At 49.5% G+C, this 20,587-nt stretch overlaps 1 protein-coding gene across 1 annotated transcript; it reads right to left on the bottom strand.

Moving 5' to 3' along the window:
• Positions 1 to 6,909: 6,909 nt before the first annotated feature.
• Positions 6,910 to 9,701, bottom strand: LOC100278229 (uncharacterized). Its single transcript, NM_001364616.1, is given in 2 exon segments — positions 6,910 to 7,105; positions 9,456 to 9,701. Coding segments are annotated over 2 exon segments (246 nt in total). The 5' UTR covers positions 9,600 to 9,701; the 3' UTR covers positions 6,910 to 7,003.
• Between the last annotated feature and the right edge of the window lie 10,886 nt (positions 9,702 to 20,587).

The following is a 20,587-nucleotide window of genomic DNA, read 5'->3' as shown; positions in this document are numbered from 1 at the left end:
CGCGTAGCATGGCCTCCCTAGCACGGCGTGGTAGGTTCCTCGGAACCCGACCACTTCGAACGTCAGGGTCTCCCTTCGGAAGTTGGAGGGTGTCCCGAAGCAGACTGGGAGGTCAAGTCGCCCGAGGGGCTGGACGCGCTTCCCAGGGATGATCCCGTGGAAGGGCGCAGCGCCTGCTCGGACGGAGGACGGATCGACGCGTAGGAGCTTGAGGGTCTCGGCGTAGATGATGTTGAGGCAGCTGCCCCCATCCATCAGGACCTTGGCGAGCCTGACATCGCCGACAACGGGGTCGACGACGAGCGGGTATTTCCCCGGGCTCGGCACATGGTCGGGGTGGTCGGCCCGGTCGAAAGTGATGGGCTTGTCGGACCAGTCTAGGTAGACTGGCGCCGCCACCTTCACCGAGCAGACCTCCCGGCGCTCCTGCTTGCGGTGCCGAGCCGAGGTATTCGCCGCATGCCCTCCATAGATCATGAAGCAGTCGCGGACCTCGGGGAACTCTCCTGCTGGGCGATCTTCGTTCTTGTCGTCGTCGTGGGCCCTGCCACCCTCGGCGGGTGGCCCGGCCCTGTGGAAATGACGCCGAAGCATAACGCACTCCTCGAGAGTGTGCTTGACGGGCCCCTGATGGTAGGGGCACGGCTCCTTGAGCATCTTGTCGAAGAGGTTTGCACCTCCGGGGGGCTTCCGAGGGTTCTTATACTCGGCGGCGGCGACAAGGTCCACGTCGGCGGCGTCGCGTTTCGATTGCGACTTCTTCTTGCCTTTCTTCTTGGCGCCGCGCGGAGCAGACGCCTCGGGAGCTTCTTCCGATGGGCGGCCCTGGGGCTGCTTGTCCTTTCGGAAGATAGCCTCGACCGCCTCCTGGCCAGAGGCGAACTTGGTGGCGATGTCCATCAGCTCGCTCGCCCTGGTGGGGGTTTTGCGACCCAGCTTGCTCACCAGGTCGCGGCAAGTGGTGCCGGCGAGGAACGCGCCGATGACATCCGAGTCGGTGATGTTGGGCAGCTCGGTGCACTGCTTCGAGAATCGCCGGATGTAGTCCCGGAGCGACTCCCCCGGCTGTTGCCGGCAGCTTCGAAGGTCCCAGGAATTCCCGGGGCGCACGTATGTGCCCTGGAAATTGCCAGCGAAGGCTTGGACCAAGTCGTCCCAGTTGGAAATCTGCCCCGGAGGCAGGTGCTCCAACCAGGCGCGAGCAGTGTCGGAGAGGAACAGGGGGAGGTTACGGATGATGAGGTTGTCGTCGTCCGTTTCGCCCAGTTGGCAGGCAAGGCGGTAGTCCGCGAGCCACAGTTCCGGTCTCGTTTCCCCCGAGTACTTCGTGATAGTAGTCGGGGGTCGGAACCGGGTCGGGAATGGCGCCCGTCGGATGGCCCGACTGAAGGCCTGCGGACCGGGTGGCTCGGGCGAGGGACTCCGATCCTCCCCGCTGTCGTAGCGCCCCCCACGCCTGGGGTGGTAGCCTCGGTGCACCCTTTCGTCGAGGTGAGCCCGACGGTCGCGTCGATGGTGCTCGTTGCCGAGGTGGCCCGGGGCCGCAGGCGCGGTGTTGCGCGTGCGCCCGGTGTAGACCGAGGCTTCCCGCATGAATCGGGAAGTCGCGGCATGAGGTTCCGAGGGATATCCTTGCCTTCGGGATGCAGTGCTCTCGGCCCGCCGGGCCGCAGCGCCTTCCAGGAGATTCTTGAGTTCTCCCTGGATTCGCCGACCCTCGGTGGTTGACGGCTCCGGCATCGCGCGGATGAGCATTGCTGCGGTTGCCAGGTTCTGACTGACCCCGCTGGATGCGGGCGGCGGCCTGATCCTGACATCGTTGGCGACGCGGTGCTGGAGACCTTGGGGCAGCTGACGTATTTCTCCGGCCAGGGGTTGGCCCACCCATGCCTGTCCGACGTCCCGACGGATCGGCTCAAGCGCTCCTGTTCCCTCGTTGAGCCTGGCCTGCGCCTCGCGGACTTGCTCGAGTTGTGGGTCGTAACCCCCCGCCGGAGCGGGGACCACAGCTAGCTCCCGTGGGATGTCGGCGCGAGGCACCGGCCTAGGGAGATCACCATCCTCCGGCATGCCAAGATGGTTGCCTTCGGTGGGATCCCCTAGCTCGATGTGGAAACATTCGCGGCTTGGGCCACAGCTCTCGTCGCCAAGGCTGCGGCTTCCATCGGAACAGTCGGATAGGCAGTAGTCACATGCGGTCATGAAGTCCCGCACGGCACTGGGGTTGCCAAGTCCGGAGAAATCCCAACCGATGCCGGGATCGTCATCTTCCTCGGACCCAGAGGGCCCGTAGGTCGAGACGTCCGTCAGTCGGTCCCAAGGCGACTGCATACGGAACCTCAGTGGGGTTGCACTCGCCTCAATGAGAGCACCCGCCAAAACGAGGTCGTTTGGCGGGTTGAGGCCGAGTCGAAATGACGCAAGATGGGAGTTAGTCGTTACCTTTTGGTCGACGAGGAGCGATGTAGTCACATCGGGGACTGGTTGCGCCGTCATCTCCGGTTCGAGGGCGACGTCCTGCAGGCTTTCCGCGAGCGCGCCGGCGTCGTCTTCTAGCTCGGGGTCAGCATGGCGCGGGGGGACGGCGCTTGCCTCCGTCTTGAACGCGAGGTCGACGTCCGGCGTGCCTTCCGTCGGGGCGTCGGGGGCGTCGATTCGCTCGACGGCCGACGAAGCGCGGCCTCCCGTCTGGCCTTGACGGCCCCGCCTCCTCCTCCGTTGGCGGGGGAGGGAACGGAGCGAGCCCGAATGTTGCTCTTCCACCACGCGGGGAAGACGTCGTCGATTCCGCCGCCGGCGGGCGGGTTGTCGGCCGCCATTGTCGTAGTCGCGCGGCGGTGGAAGAAGTATCATGTCGTAGCTGCCGTCGAAGGACATGAACTCGAGAGTCCCGAAACAAAGCACCGTCCCGGGCCAGAGAGGTTGCTGGAGACTGCCCATCTGGAGCTTGACGGGGAGCTGTTCGTCAGCACGCAGCAGGCCCCTACCTGGCGCGCCAACTGTCGGCGTTTCGAGACAGGGGGGTCCCTAAGCCGACGAGTGAGTGTGCTGCGTGCCCCAGCCCAGATGGGTCGAGCGCGTGGGCGAGCGCGAAGGGGGGAGAGGCGAGGTGGCCGGAGTCGAGCGTGAGAGAGGTGTAAGTCCCGCGGCCTTCGTGTTCGTCCCGCGCCCAGGTCAGGTGCGCTTGCAGTAGGGGGGTTACAAGCGTCCACGCGGGTGAGGGAAGCGAGCGGCCCCAAGAGAGCGCCTGTCCCGTCCTCGGTCCCGCGCGGCCAACCTTCTCTGAGAAGGCCCTGGTCCTTCCTTTTATAGTCGTAAGGAGAGGATCCAGGTGTACAATGGGGATGTAGCAGAGTGCTACGTGTCTAGCGGAGGGAGAGCTAGCGCCCTAGGTACATGCCAATGTGGCAGCCGGAGAGATCTGGGCACCCTGCTGGCGTGATGTCGTGGCTGTCGGAGGTGCGGCGGAGCCTGATGGAGGGACAGCTGTTGGAGCGGTCGAGTCCCTGCTGACGTTGTCCTGCTTCCGTAAGAGAGCCGGGGGCCGCCGTCGTCACAGAGCTTGCGGAGCGCCATCATTGCCCCTCCGGCGGAGCTGGCCGGATGAGACGCCGGTCTTGTTCTCCGTGACCCGAGTCGATTCGGGGTAGGATGATGATGGCGCCTCCTGTTGACGTGGCGGTCTATGCCCTAGGCAGGGCGACGTGGGGGTTCCTCCGAAGCCGAGGTTGAGTTTGCCTTTTGTTGCCGTGGCCGAGCCCGAGCCAAGGGGTCGGGCGAGGCGGAAGTCGTTCGGCCGAGGCCAGGGCGGAGTCCGAGCCCTGGGGTCGGGCGAAGCGGAGTTTCGTCGTCTTCCGGGTGCTAGCCCGAGTCCGAGCCCTGGGGTCGGGCGGAGCGGAGTTCGCCGTCTTCCGGGTCTTAGCCCGAGTCCGAGCCCTGGGGTCGGGCGGAGCGGAGTTCGCCGTCTTCCGGGTCTTAGCCCGAGTCCGAGCCCTGGGGTCGGGCGGAGCGGAGTTCGCCGTCTTCCGGGTCTTAGCCCGAGTCCGAGCCCTGGGGTCGGGCGGAGCGGAGTTCGCCGTCTTCCGGGTCTTAGCCCGAGTCCGAGCCCTGGGGTCGGGCGGAGCGGAGTTCGCCGTCTTCCGGGTCTTAGCCCGAGTCCGAGCCCTGGGGTCGGGCGGAGCGGAGTTCGCCGTGGCGCCTTTGGCAAGGCCTGACTGCCTGTCAGACTCACTCTGTCGAGTGGCACTGCAGTCGGAGTGGCGCAGGCGGCGCTGTCCTTCTGTCAGACTGGCCAGTGGAGCAGTGGAGTGACGGCGGTCACTTCGGCTCTGCCGGGGGCGCGTGTCAGGATAGAGGTGTCAGGCCACCTTTGCGTTAAATGCCCCTGCAATTTGGTCAGTCGGTGCGGCGATTTAGTCAAGGTTGCTTCTGAGCGAAGCCAAGGCCTCGGGCAAGCCGGTGATGTGTCCGCCATAAAAAGGGGGCCTCGGGCGAGACGGAAGTCTCTCGAGGTCGGCTGCCTTTGGCCGAGGCTAGGCTCGGGTGAAGCGTGATCGAGTCACTCGTGTGGACTGATCCCTGACTTAATCGTACCCATCAGGCCTTTGCAGCTTTATGCTGATGGGGGTTACCAGCTGAGAATTAGGCGTCTTGAGGGTACCCCTAATTATGGTCCCCGACAGGTGTCATCCTGGGTAACTCCTCTGGAAAGACATCGGGGAAATCTCTAACCACACGGATGTTACTGCCCACAAATTTCCCAGCTACTAGAAACACGGCGGGTCTGGTAGAGGCGGGTATAGTAATATCGACTTGAATCTTTCTCCTTTAGAGCTGGTGAGTTCTACTGTTCCCCTAGCACAATGTATATCTGCCTTGGCCTTCCTTAACCACGACATACCAAGTATCAGGTCTATGCTGCTTTCCTCTAATACTATAGGGGTAGCCTAGAATTCCCTTCCCATAATTGTCAAGGTCAATCTGTTGGTCATATAATTTGCTTCAATAGGCCCTTTAGGGGTAATTACTATCAGTGGCTTTTGCATATTTTGAAGTGGTAACTCATTTGTATTGGCATATCGAGCAAAAATAAATGAATGCGTAGCACTGGAATCAAATAGTATTGTTGCAGGAATTGAATTAATATAAAACATACCAATAGCAATGTCAGCACCATCAGCGGTAACATCAACATTGACTTGGTTGACCCAGGGCAATGCTAAATCCCTTGCCATAACCAGGAGTTGGCTGCTTGCTTTGGACGGGGGTGCTGGCAATCCTCTGTGGACAAACATTGGCATAGTGCCCAACCTGACCACACTTGTAGCATGTGGTGCCTGTACTCTGTCCTGCAGGTCTTGCCGGGGTGTTAGTGGGGGCACCCTGACGAGTATGCTCTTGAGTCCCCTGTGGTGCATACTGAGCTAGTCGATGTCCTTCTCCAGGACGAGCTGGTGTACCCTAGGGCGGAACATAGTGAGGACGAATGCTACTGCTCCCCTGCCCCTGGGTGATAGCCTTCCTCTTCATTTCACCCAGTTGAACACGCTTCTGTTCAATAGCCAAAGCCTTGTCTAGGAGCCTCTAGAATGATGGAAAGGTGTGAGCAACCAGTGAATACTAAAGTGGTCCATTAAGTCCCTCCATGAAATGTTCCTTCTTTCTTTCATCATCTGCCACTTCATTTGGAGCAAACCGTGATAGCTGAATGAATTTGTCACGATATTCACTGACTGGCATGTTGCCTTGCTTCAGTGATGGAAATTCCTTCTTCTTGATTTTCATCAGACCAACAGGAATATGGTAGTTTCTGAACTAAGTAGCAAAGTCTGCCCAGGTAATATTATTAGCAGCATCATGAGCAGCAGTGTAAGAGTCCCACCAATCAACAGCGGGGCCAGTAAGACAACCAGAAGCATAGAGCACCTTCTCCCGGTCAGAGCATTGAGCAATATTCAGCATCTTCTCCACTGACTTCAACCAATCATCTGCATGTAACGCATCTGGAGAGCTGGCAAATGTAGGGGGCTTGTGACTCATGAACTCCCGGTGCTTGTCTCGGGGTGGAGCTGGTGGTGGTGGTGGAGGCATTGGTGGTTGTTGCTGTCGAACCATTCTCTCTTGCCTCATCTCTTCTCGCATCTATTGTCTTTCCTGCCGCATCTTCTAGCGTTCTTGCCTCATCTGAGCTTGCATTTCTGTCATAGTATTTGACATCTATTGCAGCATCTGCATCTGAGTTGCGACCACTAGATCTATCCAAGCCGGTGGAGGATTTGGAGGATTCATTTCTGCTTGTTGTTGTCTAACAATCCTCCAGTTGTGTGGGTTGGCAAGTAGATCGATTCCGCCTCCCTTCCTGGTATTGACCATCTGGGTTAGAAATACATGCTAAGATAGAATTGTAGACGAGTAATTACGAGACCTGATCTTTTGGGGGTTTTATTAGCTAAGTAGATTAGTGTGTCACCTACTAATGCTAATACATTACCTTATGGTGGTACATGCTAGAATGTCTTGCTTTACTATTTCAATCAATCAAAGAAGCAAATCAGACATTTACCATAAGAACAATCATCCAAATACTTTCGATAGAGAAAATAATTTTAATTTTGTCTTAGGTCTCCTATCTCTTTAGAGGGTCATTAATGTAGGACTCCATGGTGTGATATCCTCCTTGTCTTTCTAGAGTAGAAAATATAAGAATAGTTAGAGTATAACAACAAAAGGTGAGACCAGATCAAGAAAAGTATAGAAAGAATAAGAGTAAAGGTAAGTAGGTAAGGGTTTTGTCCAGTTCTATCTAGGTTTCGTTCTACAGTCAACATTTCATCTGATACCACTTCTGTCGCACCCGGATTTAAGGGATAAAGCCGAGTGCGTCTCATATGTGCGCCAAAGAATAAAGTCCCATATAATGACAAAGTGTATAGAGATAAATGACACAAGTATCATTATTACATAGCTGAAGTCTTACAAAAATAAATGATAACCATAAAACGGACTACATATTAATCCTTGGCGCCAACAAGCTGACTGGGAGACACCACCTAGATGAGCTCATATTCTTCATTGTAAGGCTCCTCCTTGAGCACATGTTCTTCTCCTGTGGGGGTTTATATATCACAAGGGTGAGCTCACAAAAGATCATAGCTCAACAAGTTGTGGAGAATAATGTGCATGAACTCACCAAAGGTGGGAGTTCATGTGAAGTGTAAGGCTGATCAACAAATAAGGGTTAAAGCTGAGCATAGCTTTTAATAAGTTGGTAAAGTTTTATTAGCAGTTACTAAATGTAAGTAGATACCAAACCAGAGTAGTAATAGTTCAGAATTAATAATAAACCACAATGCGATGCAAAATGACAAATTGAATTTAATTCCATAAATTAATCATGCGAGAGTCTTGAGCTGCTCATGACCGCGAGCACGGCTAGTATACCAGTTTTACACTCTGCAGAGGTTGTACCCTGTACCCACAAGTCATGTATCCTGTCTAGCCTGGGTTTGCAAGGCCCTTTAGACACTGCCGAGGTGAATGGCTAGGGATCCACTACGAGGCCTTTACAAAGTTCCACTAGGTTCAGAAAACCCGCTACAGTTCTAGGAAGAGCAATGCAGGAATCCCCCGTCTGACCGCCATCGCAGCAAAATCAACCCGAGAACCTCTTTCGAGTAAGGTAGTCCTCCACTAGCTTTCCTAGTTAGTCAGCCAAGGGCGTCCCATTCCACCCTTGTGGTGGCACGTGTTTCTCAAGTTAAGCTCGATGTTCCAATTAACATAGTAGTCTTATCATGAACATAATTAGAACAATAATAAAGAATGGTCATGTGTAATAGTTATCTCTACACCCAAAACCATATGTAGCAATAGCAAAGACTACCCAAAAGATCAGGGGTAAACAAGGTGAAAAGATAACCAGTCTAGGGTGGCCTATCGAGACCCATCAAAATTAAGCCTATGCATGATAAAATGATTATAGAGAACATTATTGGGTAAATAAAAGTGGTCAAGGGCACAATTTGCCTTCAATGAGCTCTTGCTTAGCAACTTCTACCTGCTGAACACCTGAATCCTTGGCCACTGGCTCGTCTACTCGCCACAATACAAACAAACATGGTATAAGGGATAAATTAACATCACACCAAACATGAATACATAATACATAATAATACTCTACACATCATAACAAGATCGTAGGAACAAGAATCACTAAATTCGGAGTTACGGATTTTAAGTTATGATTCTCCAAAGTTCTTATGTGTTTGGTACAAAATTAATTGAGTGATCAATTCTAATATGGGTTTCATGATAAAACAGTGTTACCAAGTGATAGACAATATTAATACAAAATTATAGAAACTGGAATGGATTCAAAAAGAGCTAGGATTAATTTCCTAGGAATTAAACAAGATCCTGCAATTATTTTTACACTAAAAATCATTTTCCAAATGAATTTCTATACTTTATCCCATGACTGGACCGCGCGCACAAATAAATCAAAGGCCATGGGCTTTTATGTGAAAAGTCCTGAGACTCAGAATGTCACTGCTGTGGATTGCGGATTCATTCCCTAAAAACTGAGGGGTTCTTCTGTTAAACCGACCGCCCGAAGCGGTATGGTGCAATCCTAGCCGTCCGATCAGGCGCCAATGCACACAATTAGATCGATCACCAACCTGAGTTGAGTTTCACCCGCGATCGCACGATCGATGACCAACGGTCAGGATTGGTCCATGCCCTAATCCTGATCTAAGTCGTTCACTACTGCTTCAGCGATCCAGATTGCATTGAACGAAACTAGAGATGTCCAAATGGGCCGCCCGGCCCGGGCCCGGTGAAGCCCGACCCGTTTTGGGTCCGGCCCGCCAGGCACGGTTAGAAAACCGGGCCGGGCCATCTAGGCATGCGGGTTCAATTTCATGTCCGAGCCCGGCCCGCAGCGGGCCTAAACGGGCTGGGCCGACCCGTTTAGCACGAAAAAAGTGGGCCGAAAAGCGGGCTATGCGGGCCGGTAAGCACGTTTTAGTGTAAAAAAGCAGGCTTAACGGGCTTAGAGCTAAACGGGCCGTGCCGGGCTAGCCCACCGTGCCTAGTTTCTTGTTCGAGCCCGGCCCGCTTATTCGTGCCGGGCCGGCCCGGGCCCGCATAGAACCGGACCGTGCCGGGCTCGAATCGGGCCCAAACAACGGGCTTCGTGCCGGGCTCGCGGGCCTCGTGCTTATTGGACATCTATAAATGAAACGGTAAGTTATGATCTAATCCCATCCGTCAGTGTCAGATCAAATGGTCCTGGGCACGCCATCTTCCTCCCAGTCATCCGCGGCGGCGCCGGCCGATGCATGGCAGCCCATGGCCGAACTTCCCCCAATCCCGTGCAACAGGGCACTAATCCCCAATCCGAACCGCTCTACGCAACGCCTAGAGAAAAGAGAAAAGGATGATACTCCGATTACCTCGGTTAGGGGTGAAGACTCTCCTGCCCACGCGGTGGCGCGATCCCGCGGCGGAGATTCAACTACGCAAAGAATTCCCTTCACCCCGAGGCCTCGCGCTTCTAGCTTCTTCCCTGAGCGCGACCCGCGCACACGCCCGAACATCTAGAACCAGGTTACAGGTGCCGAGCGGTGAGGATGGTGTGATTCGATGGCAGCAGACTCTCTCTTTCTTTCTCTAGTGGCGACGGAAAGAAGGGGGGAAAGGGAAGAGCACAAGGGGGTCTCGAGTCCGCTTTTGAAGTCTGGGTGAGGTGGAATCGTGGGTAGCGAGGATCTCGCGCGGGCGCAACAGCTCGCGCCGTAGTCCACGGCTGAGTAGAGGAAAATGGCTTCCCGACATGTGGGCCCGCGCTGGTCAATGGGTTCTCGCGCGGTAAATGGGTGATAGGTGGGATCACGGAATCAATGAGGCAGCGGCGACGGGTAACGCTGTGACAGCGGTTATTTGAGCTAGTGCGCGGGGCCCATGGTGCAGTGAGAAGACGCGCTAGAAGCGTTGGTGCGACTGACCAGTGGGGTCCTGATGTCAGCGCCGATTTCCTAGAACTGGGTCACACGGAGTAGCAGACTAGTGGGCCCACTGGAACAGATTTGGCCCACACGCCCTTTTTCTTTTTCTTTCTTTTTCTTTTATCTTTCCTGCTTTGTTTTCTTTTTAGTTTGAAATCCAAATTTGAATTCAAATAGTGTTGTGAACTTGTACTCAAATTAATGTACAAAATAGACATAGTAGTATGGAAGGGATTCATTTATTTATATGTTTATTCTCTTTGTTTGGTATGGTATTTTTCCCTCTCTCTCTCTCCTTTTCTTTGTTATTTGAAATTTCTAGATTTGGACATTTTGGACATTATTGTATTTTATTACTATTATTATTATCCATAGATGCACAAACACATAAACTCTAGCATGATGCACCAATTATTTTGGATCTCACTAGTTAATTAATCAATTTAAATGTGGGTGCTCACATGTTATAGTGAATAGAGAGTAATACATATAAGGGAAAGCAACCCTTTCTTACTTTTGCAACTTGGGTATTACATCAATGGGATATGTCTAGAAGCCTTCCTTGTCACATGGCATCGGTCTGATGAGCGATCGGACCCCACCATGTCAGTTGCCACGTCAGCTAGCCTTCGGAGTCAAATGTTGATCCCCGAAGTAGCCGTTGAACTCGACAGGTCCGGTGCACACTAGACTTGGTCTAGTGTGCCAAAGTCTTATGTTCTTCTTGACAACCTTTCTGTATAAGTGGTCCAATGAACCACAAGACTGGTTCGGTGCACCAAGTCACTAAAGCCTTGAATACAAGCTCTCTTTATAAGTGGTTCGACGCACCACTGGACATGTTCGGTGCGCCATGCCATTCAAGCTGGCTCAAACGGTGACATCTTCAAACTGGCCTAGTAGCTATTATTGTAAGAGAACTCCGCAAAGGGTAAACTCTTATCCCAACTGCCACCATGTTTAAGAGCACAAGCTCTTAACATATCCTCCAGTATATGGTTGGTCCTCTCAGTCTGTCCATCAGTTTGAGGATGGTAGGCCGAGCTGAAGTTTAGTCTTGTATCCAAGCACTCATGCTACTTTTGCCAAAACCGAGAAGTAAACGGAGATCCTCGGTCTGACACAATCTTCTTAGGCACTCCGTGTAGACATACTATCTGTTTCATGTACAACTCTGCTAGCCTGGCTCCTGAATATGTGGTCTTCACAAGGATAAAGTGGGTGTCCACAATCACCCATATAGAGTCATACCCAGTAGATGTGTGGGGTAGACCTACAATGAAGTCCATGTCAATCTCTTCCCACTTCCACTCAGGTATCTTAAGCGGGTGCAGCAAACTAGCAGGTCTTTGATGTTTTGCTTTTACCCTCTAGCAAACATCACATAGTGCTACATGCAAAGCAACATCATTCTTTAGTCCATACCACCAATACTTCTGCTTCAAGTCCTGGTACATTTTAGTACTGCCAGGATGGATGGAGTAAGCTGAGTCATGTGCCTCCTTCAATATGGTCTCACGAAGACTATTGATCTCAGGAACACAAATCCGGTTCTTGAACCATATCGTGCCCTGCTCGTCTTCCGTGAAATTTGGGCCTCTTCCTTCTGTTATCAGATCTTTGATCTCTTGAATTTTGACATCTCTAATATGACCCTTTCGTATTTCTTGCTCTAAGGTTGGCTCTACCTCTATGGTAATCCCTTCAGTATGAGCAACTATCCCCAGATTGAGCTTCTCAAAGTCTTCCACTAACTCATCGAGTAACTGAGTGATAATAGTTGCATGGACATGCTCCTTCCGACTCTAGGCATCCACAACCAGATTCGCTTTGCCCAGATGATAGTGAATTTCCAAGTCATAGTCCTTGATGAGCTCCAACCAATGGTGTTGCCTAAGGTTGAGATCCTTCTGAGTGAAGATATACTTTAAGCTCTTGTGATCAGTATAGACTTGGCACTTGGTCCCCATAATATAATGTCTCCATATCTTGAGTGCATGCACTACGGCTGCTAGTTCTAAGTCATGAGTGGGGTAGTTCAACTCATGTTTCCATAACTGGCGAGACACGTAGGCGATGACGTGTCCTTGCATAAGGACACATACCAGGCCATGGCGGCACGCATCACAATATATGTCAAATCCTTTCTGTAGATCTGGCATAATCAACACTGGGGGTGACATTAACTTAAACCTCAACTGGTTGAAACTCTCTTGGCATTCCTAGGTCCAATTGAACTCCTTTCCCTTCTCTAACAATGAGGTCATAGGCTTCGCTATCTTAGAAAATCCTTCAATGTATCGCCGGTAGTAACCCGCGAGTCCTAGGAAACTCCGAACCTCAGTGACTGTCTTTGGTATTTTCCAACCCACTATCTCCTTTAATTTAGCTGGATCCACTGAGATTCCACCTTTAGAAATAATATGTCCAAGGAATGGTACTTCATCAAGCCAGAACTCACACTTGGTAAATTTGGCATAGAGTTGATTATCCCGTAACTTCTATAGCACCATCCGCAGATGTTCCTCATGATCACTATCATTTTTGGAATATATGAGAATGTCGCCGATGAATACCACGACGAATCTATCAAGATACTCCATGAACACCTTGTTCATCAGATTCATGAAGTAGGCTGGTGCATTAGTTAAGCCAAACGACATAACTATGAACTCATATAGACCATATCGGGTAGAGAAAGCCATCTTGGGAATATCAGATGGCCTAATCTTCATTTGGTGATAACCCGACCTGAGGTCAATCTTAGAGAACACCCTGGTGCCTCTCATATGATCAAATAAATCTTCAATACGAGGTAGAGGGTACTTGTTTTTAATGGTGACATCATTAAGTGATCTATAGTCCACGCACATCCTTTGAGAACCATCCTTCTTCTGTACAAACATAATCGGTGCTCCCCAAGGTGAGGAACTCGGACGAATGTACCCTGCTTCTTGCAACTCTGTTAATTGTTTCTTAAGTTCTTTTAACTCTTCCATTGACATCCTATATGGCCTTTTTGAAATGGGAGTAGTACTAGGTAAGAGACCAATGACAAATTCAACTTCCCTATATGGTGGCATTCCGGGTAACTCTTCAGGAAAGACGTGTGGAAAGTCTCTAACAACTCGGATGTTTCTACCCATGAATTTTCCATCTACTAGAAATATGGCAGGTCTGGTAGAGGCGGTTATGGTAATCTCGATTTCAAACCTTTCTCCTTTGGAACTGGTGAGTTCTACGATTCCCTTAGCATAGTGTATACCCGCCTTTGCTTTCCTTAGCCATGACATACCGAGTATCAGATCTATACTGCTTTCTTCTAATACTATAGGTGTAGACCAGAATTCCCTTCCCATAATTGTCAGTGTTAATGTGTGTGTCATATAGTTTGCTTCAACAGGCCCTTTTGGTGTAATTAATACCATTGATGTTTTCATATTTTGAAGCGGTAATTCATTGGTGGTGGCAAATCAAGCAGAAATAAACGAATGCGTAGCTCCAGAATCAAATAATAAGGTTGTTGGAATTGCATTAATGTAAAACATACCGATAGCGATGTCTGCATCGTCAGCAGTGGCCTCGATACTGACTTGGTTAACTCTGGCAATGCTGAATCCCTTGCCAGGAGTCTATTGCTTGTTCGTAGCTGGCGTGCAGGAACTCCCCATCGGAGAAGCATTTGCATAGTGCCCAACCTGACTGCACTTGAAGCATGTAGGGCCTGTCCTCTGTCCTGCAGGTCTCGCCGGGGTGCCAGTGGGGACAGCCTGACGAGTGTGGGGTGTCTATGGAGTCCCCTGTGGAGCATACTAAGCTGGCAACAGTCCTCCTCCTGAACGAGCTCGTGTACCCTGGGGCGGAAAGTAGCAAGGGCGAATATTGCTGCTACCCTGCCCCTGGGTAATGGCCTTCCTCTTCATGTCTCCTAGTTGAACACGCTTGTGTTCAATAGCTAAAGCTTTATCAAGAAGCCTCTGAAAGGATGGAAATGTGTGAGCAACCAGTGCATACTGTAGTGGCCTATTGAGTCCCTCTATGAAGTGCTCTTGCTTCCTCTCATCATCATCCACCTCATCAGGAGCATATCTTGATAGTTGAATGAATCTATCACGGTACTCGCTGACTGACATGTTGCCTTGCTTGATTGATAGAAATTCCTTCTTTTTGATATTCATCAGTCCAGCAGGTATGTGGTAGTTCCTGAACTGTGTAGTGAATTCCACCCAAGTAATAATATCAACAGCGTCATGGGCAGCAGTATAAGAATCCCACCAATCAGCAGCAGTAATAGACGACCAGAAGCATAGAGAACCTTCTCCTGGTCGGAGCATTGGGCAATGTTTATCATCTTCTCCACTGACTTTAACTAGTCGTCGGCGTGCAAAGGATCTGGAGAGCTGGCGAAGGTAGGCGACTTGTACTCATAAATTTCCGGTGCTTGTCCCTGGGTGGAAGTGGTGGTGGTGGTGGCGGTAATGGTGCTTGCTGTTGTCGCCCCATTCTTTCTTGACGCATCTCCTCCCACATATCTTGCCTTTCCTGGCGCATCTCTTGGCGTTCCTGCCGCATGTACGCAAGCATATCTGCCATAGTATTGGCCATTTGTTGTAGCATATGCATCTGGGCTGCAACCACTGGATCAGTTCCGACTGGTGGAGGATTTGGAGGATTCATCTTTGCTTGTTTTTGTTGTCTAAACACCCTCTAGTTATGTGGATTGGCAGGTAGATCAATTCTGCCTCCCTTCCTGGTATTGACCATCTAGGTTAGAAATACATGTTAAGATAGAATTGTAGATAAGACGAGTAATTGTGAGGCAGAATCTTTTGGGGTTTTATTAGCTAAGTAGATTAGTGTGTCACCTACTCATACTAATTACCTTATGATGGTACATGTTAGAATGCCCTGCTATACCGATTCAATCAATTCAAAGAAGCAAATCAAGCATTTACCATAAGAACAAACATCCAATTACTTTAATTAGAGAAAATAATTTTAATTTTGTCTTGGGTCTCCTATCACTTTAGAGGGTCATGGATGTAGGATTCCAAAGTGTGAAATCCTTCTTGTCTTAGAATAAAAAAGGTAACAATAATCAGAGTAGAACAGTAGAAGGTGAGACAGGATCAAGAAAAGTATAGAAAGAATCAGACTAAGGTAAGTAGGTAAGGGTTTTGTCCAGTTCTATCTAGGTTTCGTCCTACAGACAACATTTGCTCTGATACCACTTCTGTCACACCCAGATTTAAAGGATAAAGCCGAGTGCGTCTTATATGTGCGCCAAAGAAGAACATTACATATAATGACAAAGTGCATAGAGATAAATGTCACAAATAACATAAATGTCATTATTACATAGCGGGAGTCTTACAAAAATAAATGATAATAATAAAGCGAACTAAATTTTATTCTCTGGTGCCACAAAGCTCACTAGGAGACACCACCTATATCAACTCGTATGCTTCGTTGTAGGGTGGCTCCTCTTCGACCTCCTGCTCTTCACCTGTGGGGGGAGGGTTACATATCACAAGAGTGAGCTCAGAAAAGGTCATAGCTCAACAAGTTGTGGGGAATAATGTGCATGAACTCACCAAAGGTGGGAGTTCATGTGAAGCGTAAGGCTGATCAAGAAAATAATGGTTGAAGCTGAGCATTGCTTTTAATAAGTTGGTCAAAATTTTCTTAGCAGTTACTAAATGTAAGTAAAGACAAAACCAGAGTAATAATAGAACAAAAGTAATAATAAATCCCAATGCGAAGCAAATGACAAATTGAATTTAATTCCATAAATTAATCATGTGAGGGTCCGAGCCGCTCATTACCGTTTGCACGACTGATATACCAGTTTTACACTCTGCAGAGGTTGCGCATCTTTACCCACAAGTCATGTTACCCATCTGCCAAGGGATCGCGATTTTCATACACCTCTACCAAGGAAGCGAGGCAGGGTAACACTACGAGTCCTTTACAAAGTTCCACTAGCTTCAGAAACCCCGCTACCGTTTCTAGGAAACTCCAATGCAGGGACCCCTCGCCTGACCGTCATCGCAGCAAATTCAACCCGCCTCCCTACACTGACCACTTCCCTACTGCCCTTGCCCCTATCAGGTAATGTAGTCCTCCACTAGCTTTCCTAATTAGTCAGCCAAGGGCGTCCCATACTACCCTTGTGGTAGCACTGTTTTCCCGCGTGGTCGCTCCATGTTCCAATTATCATAATGATCTTAACACGAACAGTAAATAACAAACTGATAATAAAAGTATGATCATGAATAATGTGTATCTTCATACCCAAAACCACATAAAGCAATAGCAGGTACTACCCAAAAAATCAGTGGTAAACAAGGTATAAAGATAGCCAAACTAGGATAACTTGTTGGGTCCCATCAAAATTAACCTATGCAGATCATTATGATTAATAAGAACATGACTGGGTAAAAAGAAGTGATCAAGGGCACAACTTGCCTTCAACGAGCTCCCGCTCAGCAGTCTCTACCTACTGAACCCCTGGTTCCTCTGTGGCTTGCTCGTCTACTCGCATCAATACAAACAAAAATGGTATAGCGGAAATTAACATCACACCAAATAACAGATCAGAATGCACAATAATATTCTACGTGTCGTAACGAGATCGTAGGAACAAGAATCACTAAATTCGGTGTTACGGTTATTTAGTTATGAATTTCTGAAGTTATTTAGTCGCTAGAATAGAATAATTCAAGTGAATAATTTTAATTCAAGTTTCATGATTGAACAGAGGTACTATGTGATGAATAATATTAAAACAAATTATTGTTACTAGAATGGATCAATTTGGAGTTAAAATGAATTAAATATGAATTATACAAGTTTCTCGAATTATTTTAATATGATAAACCCATTTCCTATATTCTTTTATCTAATTAATAGTACCCTGGCCCACGCACAATAATACAGAAGAGTTCAGGTGCAATCTTTCAAAATTTCCCATACTCAGTTAAATCTCGTGGTGGACTGCGGGCTTGTTTACGGAAAGCGCAGGGGCTCATATGCAAAACAGACACGACAAAGGGGTAACGCTAGATTCCAACAGTACGATCAACACTTGGCCGCTAGGATTAGATCCACCATTGTCTGAATCGGTACGCGCCCCTGACCTTCCGATCCGCAACCCACGGCTTGGATTCAACGCTACCGCGATCGCCTTGGGTTCGCCCGATTGTGATTGGACGGACGACGCCAATCCAGAACACATATCGCCCCTCGTACAATCCTGGTCGTTAACAATCCAATCAATGGCACACGAGAGTCTTCACCGTCACCAGTCAAAACCTCCCGGCGATGCCACCGCCGCCCATGGAGTGCGCCTGCCGAAATCCGGCGATCGGGTGCAAGGGCGACCTCTCTCGGTTCCAACCGATCCGGTAGTTCTCAGCGAGCACGATCCTACGCTCAATTTCTACGGTCAGTCATCCCGCGCTACTGTCCACGACACAATGCGGTCGAACGGCGACGAGGCAACTACGACGACGAATTCATAGCCCCACCGCTGCCCCCATTCAGTAATACGCGGTGCGGAACGTCCCTAGGCATGCGGTGAATGTAACAGGGAGGAAGCATACCGTGTAGGACGTAGTAATTCGTCCTGACGGCGACGAGCGAAGGATGCGCGACGCCTAACTCGAATCGGCGGCCAATTGGTTTCGCTCCCGGTCGCGGCACCAAGTGGAGACGCTACGCCCGACTTCGCCTCACCAAAGCGATCGCTGCCGACACGGTTGTCGATGAGACATGTCTCAATCGAAGAACTCCCCGGTGCGGCAACGCGTTCCAAGACTCCTCCACAACAGCACTGTACATGATTTTCGGCGGCCAAAGTTATTTTCGGCGGCACGGGGTAGACCACCGAAAATAATATACTATTTTTGGCGGCGTACACTGGCCGCCGAAAATAGGCTTATTTTCGGCGGCCTCTGACACTGGCCGCCGAAAATAGGCTTATTTTCGGCGGCCTCTGACACAGCCGCCGAAAAATAGGCTTATTTTTGGCGGCCTATAACCTAGCCGCCGAAAATTAGGATTTTAAAAACGGCTCCCGACTCCTTTCTTCTCTGTCTCTTTCTCAACCCGCCGTCTTCTTCCCCGCGCCGCCGCCTTCTGCCCCGCGCCGCCGCCACCGTGACGCCCATCGCCGCCTTCTGCCCCTGCGCGCTGCCCCTACCCGCCCGCCCGTGCGCCGCGCGCGCCCCTGCTCGGTCGCCGCGCGCGCTGCCCTGCCGCCCTGCTCGCCCGCGCGCGCTGCGCGCCGACCACCGCCGCGCCGCTGCCCGCCCGCCCGCCCGCCACGCCGCTAGTTGCCTGCCCGCCCGCCCGCCCGCCACGCCGCTAGTTGCCTGCCCGCCGCTGCTGCCCCTGCCCAACAGCGCACGCTGCCCTGCCCGTCCCGCGCTGCCCGCCCGCCATGTGCTGCCCGTCGGCCGCGCCGCCATCGCCGTCTGCCGCCACCGTCGACGTCCGCTGCCGTCCTCCGCTACGGTCGACCGCCCGCGTCTACTTCTTCTACCACTCCGCCGTCGTCGCCAAACTCTTCGCCATCCAAAGGTTTTTTTTGTGTATTTTATTTCATATTTTCGGCGGCCGTTATTTAATTGCCGCCGAAATTAATATATATTTGTAAATGTTTGTTTGATTTGTGTTTGGTTAGTGTTATTGTTTAATTTGATTTCATTAATATATTAGTGGTATATGTGGTTTAGGTATTAGTGGCATATATTTGTAAATGTTTGATTGATTTGTGTTTGATTAGTGTTATTGTTTAATTTGATTTCATTAATATTGTATTTATGTCATTAATTTTATATTACTATTATATTATTAGTTTTACAAGTACATTATATTTGTACGTAGAATTGTTGCATTATTATGATATGTGGTAGTTAGTTTGATTTAATTAATAGTATATCATTTTATGTTTTATATATACGTAATATATTGTTTAATGGCAGCGAGGTTATGCTGTCGAATTTTTTTTATCCTTCTAGTTTGCTGTGGGTTTAGAACCTATCTTTGCCTATACATATGTGGTAGTTAGTTTGATTTAATTAATATTATATCATTTTATGTTTTATATATACGTAATATATTGTTTAGTAGCAGCGAGGTTATGCTGCCGAATTTTTTTTGATCCTTCTAGTTTGCTGTGGGTTTAGAACCTATCCTTGCCTATACATATAGGAACTAAACCCTTAACGAAGTTGAATAATGGTTTAACGATATGGTTCGGTTTAACAGTCTCAGGCATGGCTGAAGACCGTGCATGGATGTACAATGGCTAGAGTAGGAATGGACGTCATTCTGACGAGTGGGTAGCCAAGACCAAAGATTTTGTGGACCACGTATTCGCCTTGTCCTTAACCGGCACTGTCAGATGCCCTTGTAGGCGGCACGAAAACAATATATTTCTTAATAAGGAAAAGTTAGCCTAGATCTTTGTCAGTTTGGATTTATGCCCGGATATGAGGTGTGGGAACATCATGGTGAGGTAGTACCCAACAGGAATGTAGAAGAGGAGGAGAACAATGATTGGGCTGGCGATGATGTGATGCATGAGATGCTAGATTCGCTACGTCCAGAATTCAACCTAAGCTCCGAGGATCCTGCCACACCAGAGGTTTCCAGATTTTTTAAACTACTAAAAGACTATGAAGAGCCGTTGCATGAACACACAGATGTGAGTATACTCGCTTTTGTGACTCGGCTCATGGCCATTAAGTCCAAGTACTTTTTCTCGAACAATTGTTACAATGAGATTTTAAAGTTATTAGGAGATGTGCTCCCAAAGCCCAATAAGTTGCCTAAAGACATGTACCAATCAAAGACAATTATCAAAGGTCTCGTTATGGATTATGAGAAGATTGATGTGTGCAAAAATAATTGTATGCTTTTCATGAAGGAGCATGCGGAAGAGAAAAAATGTCTGAAATGTGGACAATCTAGATTTGTGGAAGTTGTTAATGATGAGGGTGAGAAGGTGATGACAGATGTTGCACATAAGCAGCTCCGCTACTTGCCACTAACTCCTCGAGTGAAACGGATGTTTCTATCTAAAAAAACCGCTATGCACATGCGATAGCACAAAGAAGGTGTCCGTGATAATGATGACCTAATCGTGCACCCTTCAGATGGGGATGCATGGAAGGCTCTCGACACGTTTGATCTCGACTTTGCAGCTGATCCAAGGAATGTTCGAATCGGCCTCGCGACCGATGGCTTCACACCTTTTGGTCAAATGGCATCATCATACTCATGTTGGCCCGTCTTTGTTATTCCATACAACCTTCCACCTTCTCTTTGTATGAAATATGAATTTATATTTCTTTGCTTAATCATTCCTGGCCCAGACTATCCTGGAAAGAACCTCAATGTCATGTTAAAACCCTTGATTGAAGAGTTGAAGGAGCTTTGGAAAGGTGTTGAAGCATACGATGTTTTTACAAAACAGATATTCAAACTTCGAGTTGCGTATTTGTGGTCGGTGCATGACTTCATGGCGTATGCTATTTTTACCGGTTGGAGTACACATGGTAGATTGACATGTC

Source organism: Zea mays, chromosome 3, assembly GCF_902167145.1.
Source record: "Zea mays cultivar B73 chromosome 3, Zm-B73-REFERENCE-NAM-5.0, whole genome shotgun sequence".
Classification (NCBI taxonomy): Eukaryota; Viridiplantae; Streptophyta; class Magnoliopsida; order Poales; family Poaceae; genus Zea; species Zea mays.
Note: the sequence above shows the minus strand (reverse complement) of the source record. Positions and strands in the feature narration are given on the sequence as shown.